The sequence below is a fragment of the Numida meleagris genome, chromosome 2, assembly GCF_002078875.1.
Source record: "Numida meleagris isolate 19003 breed g44 Domestic line chromosome 2, NumMel1.0, whole genome shotgun sequence".
Classification (NCBI taxonomy): domain Eukaryota; kingdom Metazoa; phylum Chordata; class Aves; order Galliformes; family Numididae; genus Numida; species Numida meleagris.
Window position 1 is genome coordinate 37,146,639 of NC_034410.1, and position 15,519 is coordinate 37,162,157.

Consider the following 15,519-nt stretch of genomic DNA (forward strand, 5'->3'; position numbering starts at 1 on the left):
CGCCGGGGCCGCCGCCGGAAGTGTGGTGCCGCCGCAAGGGGCTGTGGGAGGTAGGCCTCTTCCTTTCCGGCGTTGGGCGCCATCGGGGCCGGGTACGTCAGTGCTCGGCTGGCCTTCCATCCGCTCCCATCCCCGCTCCTTGCTGGTTATCCGCCCGCCTCGCTGCCGGCCCTGCGCGGTGCGGCTCTGGCGGGGCGGGATGGGGCCTCTTCGGCGGGCGGGCAAGCGGCAGAGCGCGGCAGGATGGTGCGGGGCCCGCGGGCCGCGCCTCGCCGGACGGCTTGATTGCGGGCTGCGGGCCGGGGGCAGCCGGGCGGGCGGCTGTGTGTGGGGCGGGAGGGGTCTGCGAGGGCGAGCAGGCCGCGTGCCTGGGTTAGGCACCTGGTGTGTAGCTTTGCGGTGGGTCGTGTCGTGATGCAGCCCCGAAATGGGATGGTGGGATGTCGGCTGCAGCTGGGCTGATTCAAAGAGTAGAGCATGGGGTGCTTTTTGCACAAGGGAACTCTCATTGGTTTGTTTTTAATTGTGATTTGAGTGGTGGTTTGATGGCGTTGGCTTACATCTGCCAGCTGCTGGAACCTGTATGCTCCAGGTGTGTGCGAGCAAAGCAGGTCCTAGAGATGCTTAACCCATCTTAATAGTGAGGACTAGACCACTCCTAGTCACATACCTCTTTAAAGAGTGACATTTAAAACTTGGTTCAGATCTTAATTCTCTGTTCTGATGATGTCTGCAATTCATGAGGCAGTAGCTCCTCAGCTGAGGAGTTCAACGCTAGAGAACAATTCATACATTCTTTACAAACGATTAGAAAATGAAATAGGAAATTTTTCGCTCAGAGAGTGGTGAAACCCTGGCACACGTTGCCTAGAGAAGCTGTGGATGCCCCATCCCTGGAGGCGTTTGAGGCCAGGTTGCTTGAAGCTCTTTGCAGCCTGGTCTGGTGGGGTGGCAGCCCTGCCCGTGGCGGTTGGGTTGGAACTTGAGGGTGCCTTCTGACCCAAAGCATTCTATGAAATGGAAGAAAATTGCTGAGAATGGTAGCTGCTGTGTGTCTCATTGCAGGCTGCTAAATGTGAGCCATATTACCAAGTGTACTAATGATTCAAAAAAGCATAACAGCACGTTATGTACCGGTGGTGTTGTATGTATGGTTTTGCGCAGTGTCTTTTTATTGGAAGCTGTGTGCTTCTGGAGCCAGATGTGCTGCCCTTTTTTCATTGATCTCTTGTCTCAGCAGGTAACCAAACATGGGTGCCTACAAGTACATCCAGGAGCTATGGAGGAAAAAGCAGTCAGATGTGATGCGTTTCCTCCTTCGTGTCCGCTGCTGGCAGTACCGCCAGCTGTCTGCCTTGCATCGTGCTCCTCGACCAACCAGGCCAGACAAAGCTCGCAGGCTGGGATATAAGGCCAAGCAAGGTAATGAGACATGGGGATGAAGTCCCTGTGCCTTCTCATGGAGTGGCCATGGTTTTATCAACTTGCTTCTTTCTATAACTGATAGCAGAATGATGAAACTGGAAGCTTGAATGTCCTGGAAAAGCCTGAAATGTCCTGAATTAAGTAAACCTATAAGTATGTTCATTTAGTAGCAGTGCCTACAGCCCAAAACTGTATTTTGTGTAATTTAATATCCCCTGTGACCAATTAGGCAGATCAAGTGCGTTCAGGCTGCAATTCTCCTTGTGCTGCCTTATTACTGCTCCATTGACCAGTGTTTTTAGTAGGGCAGGTTTGGAGCCTGGGGGTTCCTTTCCCAGGCCAGGCTTTTTCACAAGTTACTTTATAGCTGTGTGTGCTTGAGTGGATAAAATTACTTAATTTCTATGATCGTTAGGAAACAGTTAGTGATAGGAGAAACTAACTCAGAGAAAGTGGACATCAATCTGTAACTTGAGCAAATCATAGAATCATAGAATGAGCTAGGTTGGAAAAGACCTACAAGATCACCTAGTCCAACCATCCACCTACCACCAACAACCTCTCTAAACTATGTCTCCCAACGCTATATCTAAATGTTTCTTGAACACCTCCAGGGACGGTGACTCCACCACCTCCCTGGGCAGTCCGTTCCAGCGCCTGACCACTCTTTCAGAAAAGTAGTATTTCCTAATGCCCAGCCTAAATCTCCCCTGGTGCAACTTGAAGCCATTCCCCCTCGTCCTGTCACTAGTTACAAGAGAGAAGAGGCTGATCCCCAGCTCACTACAACCTCCCTTCAGGTAGTTATAGAGAGCGATGAGGTCTCCCCTGAGCCTCCTCCAGACTGAACAATCCCAGCTCCCTCAGCCGCTCCTCATAAGGCCTGTGCTCCAGACCCCTCACCAGCTTCGTCGCCCTCCTCTGAACACGCTCCAGGGCCTCAGTGTCTTTTTTGCAGTGAGGGGCCCAAAACTGGACACAGTACTCGAGGTGGGGCCTTACTAGGGCTGAGTACAGAGGGAGAATGACTTCCCTACTCCTACTGGCAACACTATTTCTGATACAAGCCAGGATGCCATTGGCCTTCTTGGCCACCTGGGCACACTGCTGGCTCATGCTCAGCCGAGCGTCGACTAATACCCCTAGGTCCGTTTCCTCCATACAACTTTCCAGCCACTCTGCCCCAAGCCTGTAGCACTGCCTGGGGTTGTTGCAGCCAAAGTGCAGGACCCGGCACTTGGTCTTGTTGAACCTCATCCCGTTGGCTTCAGCCCAGAGATCCAGCCTGTCCAGATCTCTCTGTAGGGCCTCTCTACCCCCAGGCAGATCGACACTTCCTGCCAGCTTGGTGTCATCTGCAAACTTACTGAGGGTGCTCTCAATGCCCTCATCCAGGTCATCAATAAAGATACTGAAGAGGACAGGCCCCAGCACCGACCCCTGGGGAACACCACTCATGACTGGTCGCCAGCTGGATTTAACTCTATTCACCACCACTCTCTGGGCCCGGCCCTCCAGCCAGCTCCTTACCCAGCAAAGGGTGTACCTGTCCAAGCCACAGGCTGCCAGTTTCTCCAGGAGAATACTGGACAAATCCTTGAAGCAGGTCACCCTGTTTGTTCTCTGTTACAATACAAAAGTAAAGAATATAAGCTTCTGTTCCTATTTGTGAGGTTTGTTTCATTTCCTCATGTTTCAGTAGGTTTTATGGGTAACTTGTGCTTCAGTGCTTTTTGAATAGTGCTTTTACTGTATGGCCCCTTAGTTTTGGGGTGATTTTATTGCTTTCTTGAAGGGGGGGGAGGGCGGGGTTGGGGTGGATTTTTTTTGTGTGTTCTTAGTTTATAGGGAAATGCGTAACGGAAAGGTGCTGTAGACTCTGGTTTGGAACTGAAAAAGTGCTGACAACTGTACATCACTCTATTCAGTTATAATGGAAGTAGCACAAATGCTCTGTGCTAGCAACTTAACAGTCGTACGTTTCAGTGGAGATGAGTATGACGACCTGCTTTATTGCAGCACTTAATGCAAAGCTTTTGGGGTTGGAAATTGGTTTTTCACACAGAGGGTGGTGACACGCTGGAACAGGTTGCCCAGGGAGGTTGTGGATGCCCCATGCCTGCAGGCATTCAAGGCCAGGCTGGATGTGGCTCTGGGTCTAGTGGCTGGGGACCCTGCACACAGCAGGGGGTTGAAACCAGATGATCATTATGGTTCTTTTCAACCCAGGGCATTCTATGATTCTATGAAATGCAGTATGAGGATCCAAATTGCCTTGCCATAATGTGTGCTTGCTACACTAAATTGCCATTTCTTCTAGGTTATGTTATCTACCGTGTCCGTGTTCGCCGTGGTGGTCGTAAGCGCCCTGTCCCAAAAGGTGCAACCTATGGGAAACCTGTGCATCACGGTGTCAACCAGCTGAAGTTTGCCCGCAGTCTTCAGTCTGTAGCAGAGGTGACTGTTCTTGTTATTGCTCAGAAAATTAGAGTTACAGAGGTCGCACCTAGTCTGTAAAAGTGGAAAATGCTCAGCGACAGAACTAGTAACTGTTCTTTAACATGTTGGGTAAAAGATCTCAAATATTGATGGCAGGAGAGCACCGGAATGTCTTGAAAAGCTGTATTGAGACAAATGAGAGAAACCTATTCATGCTCTGCATGTAGGGCATGTGGAAAGAACCACTAAGGTGGTTTGTTGAAGTTTCTAGTGTATGGTGTATGCCTCTTTCAGAAGCGTGCTGCAATACTTGTAATGAAAGATATGCAACTGACAAATGCCTGATAAACAAAGGGCTAGGTATGAGAATTTGAAATTCAAATATGCTCAACTGTGTGACTGCAGTCACCGCTAAATCCTGCCTTTATGTTCCCTACCATGTTGTATGTATTACCAGCTTTAGACAACAGTCCTTTCACAAAATACAAGTAAATTCCTGTCTTAGTCTGTAGCACCTGTTTGTGTAGTAGGAGTGCTGTGCAGTGTACTTTGCTGTATCTTACTATCTGGTAACAGCATGACAGAGATGTGTTTAAATTAAAAATACCTTTGGTAGCTCTTAAGTGTGCAAACTGGTCGTTTAAATTGTTAAACAATGTTGTTACCTGCTAAAATACTGAAAATAGAAGCTCTCGATCCAGGAGAACTTTGCTAAATTTCATAATGCCCCAGTAGTACTGTTGAGGAGTTGTACTTGCAATAATGAGCAGCACTCCCCAAAAGAGGCATTGTAAGGCAATGAGCAGCCTCCATTCTTGTACATCTTTAAGCAGATGACTTTTCCCAGAGTCAAAAAACATTCAGATATCAGGAAGTTGTATATGGGGTGGTTATGGTTTTGTTTCTTAGTTTCATTTACTTCTTTTTTTTTTTTTTAAACAAAAGTGATGAGTTTAAATTAAAAAGCTTTGTTCTTAGTACTTATGGTGCGCTGCTCTTATATGCTATTCCCAGGTGTCTGATGACTGCTTGGTTGTGGTGGCAGCTCATGGAAAGAGGTGGTCGGCCCTCTGCTTTAGTCCATAGTGTTGTGAATCTGTCTTGCTTTCTCCTGCAAGGTTTCTATTCTTCAGATTAAAATGTTCTAAAAATGCCAAGCCTTGATTGTAGCTGTCATCCCCACATAGAAGCTGGTTGATGGTGACTGGTAATTTAATGTTTAATATTTGTCACTGCCACGTGCTAGAGTAAAAGAAGGACTTGAAGAAAATACATGAAATACGCAAGAAGTTGTAAGCTGATGGTTAGTGGATGCCTGTAGTAATAGGTTTGAGATCACAATGAGGTAGAGGTAGGATGAACCTACATATCATCACACTACAGAGTGACAGAGTGATGATAATGTCCTAGAGTTAAAAGGGGAAATCTTGATAGGAGAGGCAGATTGACTTCTGTAACTCAACTTACATTCTACTTTGCTTCCTAAACAAGGACTTTTTCTTTCCAGCTGCAACCAAGGATAGGAATAGCATAATGTGGGCTTGTTATATCAATCTTTTGGTTTTTTTTTCCTATCAATATGAGCTTATGTCCTCCAGAAATACTTTTTTCCTTGGTAACTTTGGGCATCCAGATTGATCAGTCTTTCATAATTCTCAGGAGTGTTCCACAGCCCCAGGTGTGGCTTGTGATCTTCAGTTTTAACTCTGCGTTTACTCGCGGGGCTGTTCTGCATATGGAATAGATCTTTATTGTGTCAACCAAATGCGTTCCTCATTACGTTCTTTAAACGTGTCCCACTTAAGAATTCCAGCAGCCTTTTTTGAATACAGCATTTCTTTAAACATTACTTTTCCAGGTGTTCTTGCTTCCAGAGAGTGTATGGTTCTTTTAGGGAGAGTGTTTTGCTCAGGGCAAATGAAAAATTCTAGAAAAACGTTAGGTTTGGGTTACTCATATCGTTCTGTGTGAGGAGTGTCCCCGCTTCCACGGTTTTACAGCTTTTGCATTTATTTTTTTCCTCCAGGAGCGTGCTGGCCGTCACTGTGGGGCTCTGAGAGTCCTCAACTCCTATTGGGTGGGTGAAGATTCCACTTACAAGTTTTTCGAGGTGATCCTGATTGATCCCTTCCACAAGGCCATCAGGCGCAACCCTGATACTCAGTGGATCACCAAGCCCGTTCACAAGCACAGAGAGATGCGTGGGCTGACGTCAGCTGGGAGGAAGAGCCGTGGTCTGGGCAAGGGCCACAAATTCCATCACACCATTGGTGGCTCGCGTCGTGCTGCCTGGAGAAGGCGCAATACCCTGCAGCTGCACCGCTACCGCTAATTCTTGTAAACACAGCAGTCTAATAAAGCTGATGCGGGTTGTTGAATTTAACCAGTGCTTCTGCTCCTTCTTGCTTTATGTGGAGAAGTGTAGAATTCTTCAGAAATTCGCTTGTTTTTATATATTGAAAGGTTTTTGAAAACATAGTATGGTATCTGGGAGGATTCTGGACCACGTACCTAGATAGAATGTGGTGGGTTTTGTTTTTGATAAGGCTAAAAAGCTAGGTGCATTGTGAGTTGAAAGCCTGATGGCTTCGTCCATGTTCCTCTTCTGGTGGCCTGAGTGTATTTCTTCACTGTCCCTGGGTGGGTGTCACTGTGTCCCGTGTTAAGACTGAAGGCCCGCTTTGATCATGTGCAATGAGATGTAAACTGAAAGTGCTGGTTTATTTTTTATAGATGATTAAATATTAATGACAATTAGATTTTACTAGTTCTGTGTTTTTGTTTTTTTTTTGTCTTCAGCGTGAAACCAGCTCTTGAGCCTGTTTATCTGCAAACATAGGCTAAACCAACAAAGCACAGAGGGGAAAGGAGCAGCTCGCTCCGTTCATTGAGGCATGCAGTATTTTACTATTTATTGTAACAAAGGTATCACTTCATTTGTACAGTATTCCAGGTCACTCATTTTGTATTGGAGACAGTGTCTTAGTTCTGACTTTTGATATAAAAGCAGAATATTTCTCTGGAGGAGCTGCATTTAGATTGCTGCTGCATGGTTAGATGATAGAAGCAATCACATCTGGATGACACTTAACATGTTTTAGGTTGCCATTGAGTAGTGATAGGAGACAGGGTTGATAGAAGACTGAAGTACCTTGTGTTTTGCCAGAATTTCAAACTGAGTTGCGTGGAAAAGATTTAAAGATAATTTCAACTGAGAAATAGAAGTACTTACTCATTTGCTCTTTGATTTAAGTTCTTAGCAGGAGAACAATAATCTGAAGAAGAAATTTCTTGGCAGCATGTTCTTCAATCCAGGAAGAACTTCAGAGCAATCCTTTCATCCTGTATTCTTTGGCTCAAGCAAACAAAAAAAAATTGATTTGCTAAAAAGTGCTATCTGCTCCTTGAAAGACAGAAGTGTATTATTGCTAATTTTTTTTTTTAACCTTTCCTGTGATGGAGGAACTAATCAGCAAATTCAGTGAATGAGGTCTCCCCGAGCATTGAGGGAGTGAACTCAGAGAGGGGACTGGTGCTTCCCTGCTTCTTAAGGTTTAAGGACTGAAGTGCTGCAAGGCCAACATCTTATTTTCTCAGGTAACAGCTTGGGATTCAATGATACTCTGCCAGTGCTTGTTAAGCTGTTCGATGGCCCTTGCTATAGATGGGGAAGATGGTACCAGATGACAGAGCTGTTGGCACTAATGCTGTATCATTTGCCAGAGTTCAAAATTGCTAACCTGTGCAAGGGGCGTTGTCTTCAGTTAAACTTGCCTTTTCCCTCACGGTCCTGTAGCTTCTTGAACTTCCAAGTAGAGGGGAAAATACTGTCTCCTTCAGAGAGTTCATTGAAGTCTGCCGATGAAGATGTATGTGAAAGGGCATAATATGTACCAGACAGGCTAAGTAATTTGAAACAGATGTATTATTTTCAACCGGAGGTCAGGGCACGTACAGCTCATCTCAAGCCTTCAGGAACTCAGGCTGCCTTAGCATCTTCTCACGCTGGAGGTTTCTTAGCTCAGTGTAACTTAGTGTTTGGGGTTGGAAGGAGGGGGAATTGCAGCACAGTGTTGGCATGAAGAGGAAACATAAATGATCGTCTTAATTAAAAAATATTTTTCAAAATTAAAACATCAAGGAAAATCTTGTTTGGGGTGATTATCAGCTTGAGAAACTGGGCTTGGAGAGGTTACATGGTTTCTGCCTTTCCTAACTGCTGATTTTTTTTAATATTTTTTTGAACCTGTTGTGTAAGCTCAGCAGAGTGCAAATCTCTGTTCCTCGTGAGTTTGAGAATCGCTCAACTGAGGCGTAGCAGTTGTCCTAGCGAGAGGCAGCCTCTGGAGTTCAGCCCTCCTTAAACTCCAGGAGTCTGCCTGGAACACAGATACTGAGCTGTAGCTTGGTGGGGGTGGCAAGGGAAGAGGAAGCTTCAGGAATTTCACTTAAGCACCAAGGTATCCAATAACTGATTTCCAAACCATCTTCTCTGTGCTTGCTGGACTGCTTATTGCTCTGCACGGGCATGTTTTAGATATAATTAAAAGAGCTGTCTCCTTCCTAGGCAGGACAAAATGGGTATCACAGCTACACTGCATAGAAACAGGGCTGTGTGCTAACAGCCTGTTTCAGCCTGATGTCAGGGGCTGATGAAAACGGTCAGCTGTAAGCCTTTACTAGACAGTGGATCTCACATTTGTGTAGCCACATGCATTAACTAATTAGCATTTGGTAGAAGGTGAGGATCTGACCTTTTTTTTTTTTTTTTTCCAGCTGCGGTTCAAAATGAATTCTGTCCTCCTAGGGAGCAGGATGCATTAAAACAGATTGTGTAATTTAGCATGTTCTCTAAATAAGCAAGTAGTAAACTCCTTTCCATGTGGCTCATAGAGGTGTGCTCATCACTTGGCAACGCCAGCTGAGTTGAAAAGGGCAGATTGTACTAATCAACAGTGAGTGCAATTGTTTCCATACATTGTCTGGAGCACTGGGAGTCTTTCAGTCGGACAGCTGTGTGTGGCAGAAGGCCCGGTTTGCTCTGGCTCATCTCAAGGCACGGACTGCTGGGTGCTGCCTGCGCTAGGCACAGGTGCTCGCAGAGGGGCAGTCAGCTCCCTGCAGCAGCAGGTCCTTGAATGTCACCGCTGATTTTGTGTGGGTCTTGAAGTGAAGCAGTTAGCAGTAGAGGAGAGTGGTGTCTGGGCTTGCTGTCTTATCTCTGACCTTGAAATGCAGTGGTTGTTCAGCAGTCTTGACCCAGTGAGAAAAGTGACTGTGTGAGCGGTCTTGTCCACCTGTGAATCAAAAAGCTGGGCTGAAAATAAAGCCTGACTCCTACTCTTGCCTACTCTAAGATGGCAAAAACACCCTTTTTGCTCTCAAATGGCTCTTTTTTTGTGTAGCACACACAGGTCTCGTTCTGAGAATGTCAAGCCAAAGTACCCAGGGTGCTGGAAATGCTGCTTCGGCCACAAAAAGGCCATTTAGAGTTGAACTGGTCACTCTTTTCTGTGGGTTTGAAAAACAACTAGTGTTTTGATCCAGTCCTCTTCAGGTAATTGCTTGAAATGTATACACGTGTAAAAGGCTGGAGAGCCTGTGGGCTGTTCTTATCTTCATATGTCAAGGTTCTGAATCAGCCCCCATTTAATAATTACACACGGAGTGTGTAGGTTGCAAAGCCTTGCTCCCTGAAGTTAGGAAGTGCTTGGGCTACGTTGCTTGTGCAACATCTAATTTGATGCCTCTCATGCTCCAACATAATGCGCCAGAAGAAGCACTGGAGAAGCCAGGATGGGCACCCGGTTCTTCTTGTCACTGCCCGAAATTTGAAAGAACATTCTTTTCTTCAGTATCGAGTGATATTCAATGATATCATATAATTAAAGGCTCTTGTGTAATGAAGATGACATTAAATCTCATTCGATGCCATCACCTCTCCAGCATTCAGAGAAACACAGAGCTGGGGTATCCTAGTGAGCAGGGAGCTCAGTGGGAGTAGACGAGTGACTCAATACAGCCCAGCTCTGTTAAGATCGATGCTGACTTCAAGTGCTCTCAGATCAAAGGTAGCCCCCTCGAGGCTTCCAGTGCTGCCTGCCTGACACCAAGCTTCAGAAAATACTTACAGTTAACTGGGTCCTAGCTGGCTCCTTGGGTCGTGCACCCCAGTTGTTGCTGTGGAAGGGCTGTGGGGGCACACCTGTGGACCCCAGCTGGCTCTTCTCATGCAAGCTGAGATGTTCCCTTGGAAGAAGAGTAAAGATGAACATTAACGAAAATAAAAAAGGAAGAGGTCAGGTCAGCTGGTTTGCTGGTGCTGCAGCAGAAGGCACAGCTGGCCAGAGTCAGTCCGCCTGCCCTGCCACTGCTGCCATGGCTGAGCAGGGGTGCTCCTTGTGGGCTGAAGCAGCAGCCAGCAAGCTTTGCGTGGTGCAATGCCTGCAGGACAAACTTGGCCGGACCCCAGTTTCCTCAGGGAAGCAGCAGCTCAGTGTGTCCATGCTGAGAACTGCACACTGTGAAACGCGCTCCTTGCAACGGTCGAGCTTTCCAGGCCTTATCGTGTGTCACAGCCAAAAGGGCAGAAGCAAATTGAGGCCTCAATACACTGTATTGTGTTCATACATGTAATGAAAATGAGTCGCCATCCCAGAAAGCTCACGCGCTAAGTGTAGGAAGTAGCTTATTAGTCCAGTGTTCACTCATTCATTTATTCACACATTTTTCTTCCAGCATTGTTTTAATGTGACTAGCAAGCAATTATCTGAATCCTTTCCTTGTATGAGAATCGTGGCCATTCAACTCATCCACGGTTACAAACCACCTGCCTCTCTCATGGTTTCATTGTTAGTCAGATGAGTTTAGATAGTGGGTTATGCAATCTTTATAAACCACTGAATAGGTGATGCGTTCTGAGCTCCATGTTTTCAGCTTTTCCGGACCTATGTATAAAACTGATGTCTTTGCTACGTTGTTTGCAACTATTTGCACAGCAGTTTTGTCAATGTGTGGTCAAAGTCATAGTAAAGCTTTTAAGCAAAATAGAAAATTCTGTCTTGTTTTTACATTGTTTACAACGTCCTGCTGCAGTGTTCAGTGGAGAGCAGTTGCTTACAATCATTTGGCAGAAGACACAAAAGAAGGTTTGGCTACACAGTAAAATCCAAGGACAGAGATAAACACGTTAATAACTAGAAATTTAGGAAAAGAGGTGGAAGTAAAAGGAACTTTCTTGATTTTCATAGATTTATATATTCATTATTTATTCAAAATATATTATTCAATTGATTCTATTGAATCTGGAGTGTCTAGTTCCTGATCTTAATAGGTGGTTCATTAACCACCTGATTGTCCGTTCTTAATAGAAATGGGCTTTTAAAAAAAAAAATGATAATGAGATACCAAGTTTTTCATGTTAAGGCCAATGCTTTGAGTAGGAAGATGAGAGCTGTGCTTTATCAATGATACATATTTTAGATTATGCTTGCTGCTTTGGTTTTGTGCCCATGTTTCCCCAAACAGCAGTTTTAAAGCAACGGTTATAACTTATCTGTAGAAAATAAAAAGTAAGTTTAAAAAAGTAATGATTGTTCTGACCAGTACACTGGAAACCCAGTTCTTAGATTTATGATCTATGCTGCTGAGAAGAAAAAAAAGGAGAAAAAAAAAAAAAAACCACTGTGAAAAATGAATCATTGTTCTGAGTCCTGAAATTAAATGAAAAGTCAGCTATGACTATTGTTTTCAATGGCTAGTTTAATATAGATGTAAGTACCAGAAAACTATGGAAAACATATGGCATGCAGAAGTTCTATTTCCTCCAGGGATGATCCTTTACGCCTGGGGCTGAGGACTTTAAAACATCTCTCTAATAAATCACCTGACCTTATAGTAGGTGCTATCCTGGCAATGCTCTTAACTTATTTGAGGAGAATTCATTAAAAAATAAGGAAATAAGAGATCAAATAATGATTTTAGTGAAACTGTGACCACGCAGAAATGAACTGTGGAACTGGAGTTTTGTCCAGACTACAATGAACACTGAGACATCATAGTTTCTTCAAATTTTGCAGATTGTCCTGAAGTCATACTAACGGTGTTACAGTTCGAATATTGACTGGTATGGCCCTTCTGTAGGAACTCTGTGACAACAGGAAAAGCTGAAGAAGTTGTGTTGTATGCAGAGGCAAGGAGCATCAGGGAAGGGACTACATTCCATCTTTCCCCTCCTTGCCCCTTGAAGAGGCATCCCCAGACAAGCTCCCAGCACCTAGGAGCCAACCTAACCTGACCAGCATCGTTCCTCCTGGTTTTATCACAGCTGCTGAGTCAGTTCTTTGGGGTTACTTTGGTGGTGATGCTCAGGATGAGCGAGATTGCCAAAGCTGCACTCAGTTGGTTTTGTGAAAAATAAGCTCCTCAGCTTTGTGTGCCCAAGCTTTGCTGGCAGCACTGAGCCCAGCGGGGAGGAGAGGCCAGAGAGCAGCAGCCCAAGCTGGCCAGCTTTGAGGCAGGGGATCTGCTCACCCAAAGGCAGAGTCAGTGTGCTGCATCCTGCTGAGAACTGTCACCCAGGCCCGGATAACCACTTGGCATTGCCTCAAAGGAAAGAAAGAGGCACGAGCTAATGAAGCCTCTCACACTGTGCAGCATGGGGATGCAGTGCTCAATGGCGTCCAGCCCCCACCAAGCAGGTCACTCCAGTGGCCGAGTAACAGCACGGTGTCCTTCTGACAGGAGCCAGCGATGGGTATTATCAACATAGAGCAGGTCTGGCTCTGTGTGCAGCATCTTAGCCTCTCTGACAAGCAGGGAGAGGAGTTCCTCGCCCTTCAGCCTTGGGTTGTCCTTCTCAGCACCCGCACCAGGTCCTGCGTGAGAATGGCACCAGGAGAGCTGTGAGCCCAGCACCACCAGCAGCTCCGCCAGTGTCCAGCTCAGCACGAGGCAGGCTGCATCCGGGCACGGGATAGTATCCGAAGGTGGATGAGGAGCAAATGACTTCCCTGAGTCATACGTGTCTCCTGTAATTTGAAATGGGAAATGGAAACACAGCCTGTTTTGATGGTCTGCTCCTGGAAGCTCACCGAGCGAGAGACTTTCCGGATGACTCAGAGCAAGACGACTGCTGGCTGAGAACTGCTGCATCAAGGATTTGGCAGGATTATATAACGAGCAGCTGTCCTCCTCCGCCGATTATGTGCCTGCTCTGCAAGATTTATGCTTACAATTGACCGTTTTTGAGGAGCTGCAATAAAACACAATGGCAAATGTCTGGAGGCATTTTGGGATGCAGCTGAGCTCCTGCCAAGAGCAGACCTATCAGTTGTTTCTGGATGTTGTACTGCAGTTGTTTAGGAAGAGCAGATAAAATTTCCCTGCTAGCCTCACGATGCCACACACTCCTTCAAGACGGTCCTGCTCACATAGCTCTATCCAGCCAAAGCACTAAAACTACTACTGGAGAGTGTACCTGTTTTTCTGCAGTTACAACGGCTAAGGTCCAGAAAGTCAACTTTCTGGTGGTTTTTTTTGGTTTTTTTTTTTTTTTTTGAGCCATAGCTGGCTTCTTTTGTTTGTTTGAATTTTGCCATGTTTTATTCAGTGACCCCCTGAAGATTGTGCTGGAGAGGGTGTAGGTGAATGTTATCAGTGCTCCTCCACCGGTTGAACAAAAACTGTTTCATTCTCCCAGCTCAGAAAAAAAATAAATAAATAAATATGAGGAAACAGGGATACTTCCTTCTGTTGATGTCTGATGTGTTATTTGACATTGCCTTGGAGAGAATAAATGTTTGTGGCAGGGAATTCCAAATGTTTTCGGTGCTTGGAATTGTCTTGGAGTCCTTAGCTGGGAAGTACAAGCGATCATTGATGTTCATGCAACAGCAGAGGAAGTGACCACGATGATTTCATTAAAACCAGGAGATTTTGTCAGTTCACCCATCATCACTAGAATGAATGAGAGAATTTGCTTCATTTGTTCTTACTTGTAATGGTTTAGACCAGAAAGGTCTTACTGTGACTTACTGGAGAGAGCCACATGTGAAGCTGGCAACTCAATTGTACTAAATGCCTGTCTGACTTTATTCACAAGGCTGATCACATCCAGCTCTGTTTCCATCCCATCAGATATGAACATCCCTTAGGAGGAACACCCCTGCATCAGGAGCGATCTGTGTGAGTGCGTGAGGCGCAGTGCAGACAGCCCTCTGGTGCAGGACAGCCAGGGGAGGTCAGCATTGCCACCATTGTTCAAGCACCCAAATTACCAGTGTGGATTCTCTTGGATTCACAGCAACATTTGCATCCAGAGATATACCACAAGCATATTTCCAAGACCCTAAGGACATCATTTTGATCTGAAACGGGCATTATATGATTATAACTCTTTTCCTTTCAATTGAGTTACTCGATTTACCTGGAATCTAAGTTACATTAAGAAGGGTTGTGTATTGCAAACCAGTTTGGATACCTAAGGTTTCGCTCTCACTGCATATGCCTTGCACAGGATTTTATGAAAAACTACATTTGTTTTAACGATTAGGTTTTATAGCTGGAAGCAATTTTCTTTAGTGTAACATTTCAGAAGCCCTTTAAGGCTAGCAATATTTCACTGAAAGCCTGAAGAGTGAGAACCACTGCGTGACTTTATCATGTATAAAGCTTATTATCTGACACAATTTGGTGCATAGCAGGCTTATTTATTTAAAAGGTCGCACAATCGTATTTCACCACTGGTAATGGCATTTTTATCCATTTAATAGGTTTATCCTAAAGCATATTTATTCCGAATGCATTTTATTCTGAAGCCAGTTAATAACTTTAACTCTTTGGAGTCTAGCAGAACAGAGAAGACAGCACTTTGGAAATGAAATTTCATCAGCGGGGCCTAATCCAGGAGGATACAAGGCCTGACCGGGTCTTTCGGTGCTGCCCCTCCTGGCGCAACCCAGCACCTCGCAGCCTTACAGCACCTTCTGACCTCCAAGCTGGGACTGCGCTCAGGGAAACACTGTGCTACATAGAGCTGCTAAAAATACAAAGCTGTTGTGGCCCTTAAGTCGCAAACTATGCTTTGGGTATTTTTGTGTAATAATTCTCTGGGCCAGAATATGCTTTGGTTTATTCCCAAGGGAGATGTCATTGTTTTGTCTGGATTTGAAAAGGCAATGCTCTCTCTCTGGAGCAATGGTCTCTGTAACAAAAGGCCAGGTCACTGTGACTCCAAGTCTCAGAGCTTCAGGGAGAGCAAAGGGCGGCTTTTTATGCATCCTTAGCGCAATCCACTCTGCTTACCTTCCAAAAATTGGTATTGGCCCAATCAAGCAATAAATACTCCCATCTTCATTTCATTAGCTGGTGATTTCTCCTCCGGATAGGCAGATGGTGTACCAGCAGATTAGGTCATTTATAGCACAGAAGGAAAGGTAAACAGTGATACTACAGCCATATATTACGGGCTTTATTAATGCAAGATCACAGAATCATAGGATCATGGAATCATAGGGGTCGGAAGGGACTTTTGCTGTTCATCTAGTCCAATCCCCTGCTAAAGCAGGTTTCCTGGTGTGGGTTGCACAGGAAAGCATCCTGTGATGCTTGGTCTTTCTGGAATAAACGTCCAAGTTCTCACCTTCCATTAAGATC

The 15,519-nt window shown here is 45.3% G+C and overlaps 1 protein-coding gene across 3 annotated transcripts; it reads left to right on the forward strand.

Annotated features, from left to right (window-relative positions):
* RPL15 (ribosomal protein L15) lies at positions 5-6,247 on the forward strand. Of its 3 annotated transcripts, none has more exons than XM_021387644.1 (4): positions 5-92; positions 1,238-1,422; positions 3,746-3,882; positions 5,891-6,247. In XM_021387644.1, exons 2-4 carry the CDS (start codon positions 1,251-1,253, stop codon positions 6,194-6,196), a joined length of 615 nt encoding a protein of 204 aa, XP_021243319.1. In that variant the 5' UTR covers positions 5-92; positions 1,238-1,250; the 3' UTR covers positions 6,197-6,247. The 3 variants fall into 3 exon arrangements, with proteins under 3 accessions (XP_021243319.1, XP_021243318.1, XP_021243320.1); XM_021387643.1 differs by having other exon boundaries at positions 8-92; positions 1,241-1,422; XM_021387645.1 differs by having other exon boundaries at positions 50-178; positions 1,241-1,422.

Bases quoted from the DNA above. Each gene is read 5' to 3' on its own strand.
- RPL15 (XM_021387644.1), top strand. From the start codon at position 1,251: ATGGGTGCCTACAAGTACATCCAGGAGCTATGGAGGAAAAAGCAGTCA. The intron at 1,423-3,745 runs GTAATGAGACAT...CATTTCTTCTAG, and splicing joins GGGATATAAGGCCAAGCAAG to GTTATGTTATCTACCGTGTC. The intron at 3,883-5,890 runs GTGACTGTTCTT...TTTTTCCTCCAG, and splicing joins GTCTTCAGTCTGTAGCAGAG to GAGCGTGCTGGCCGTCACTG.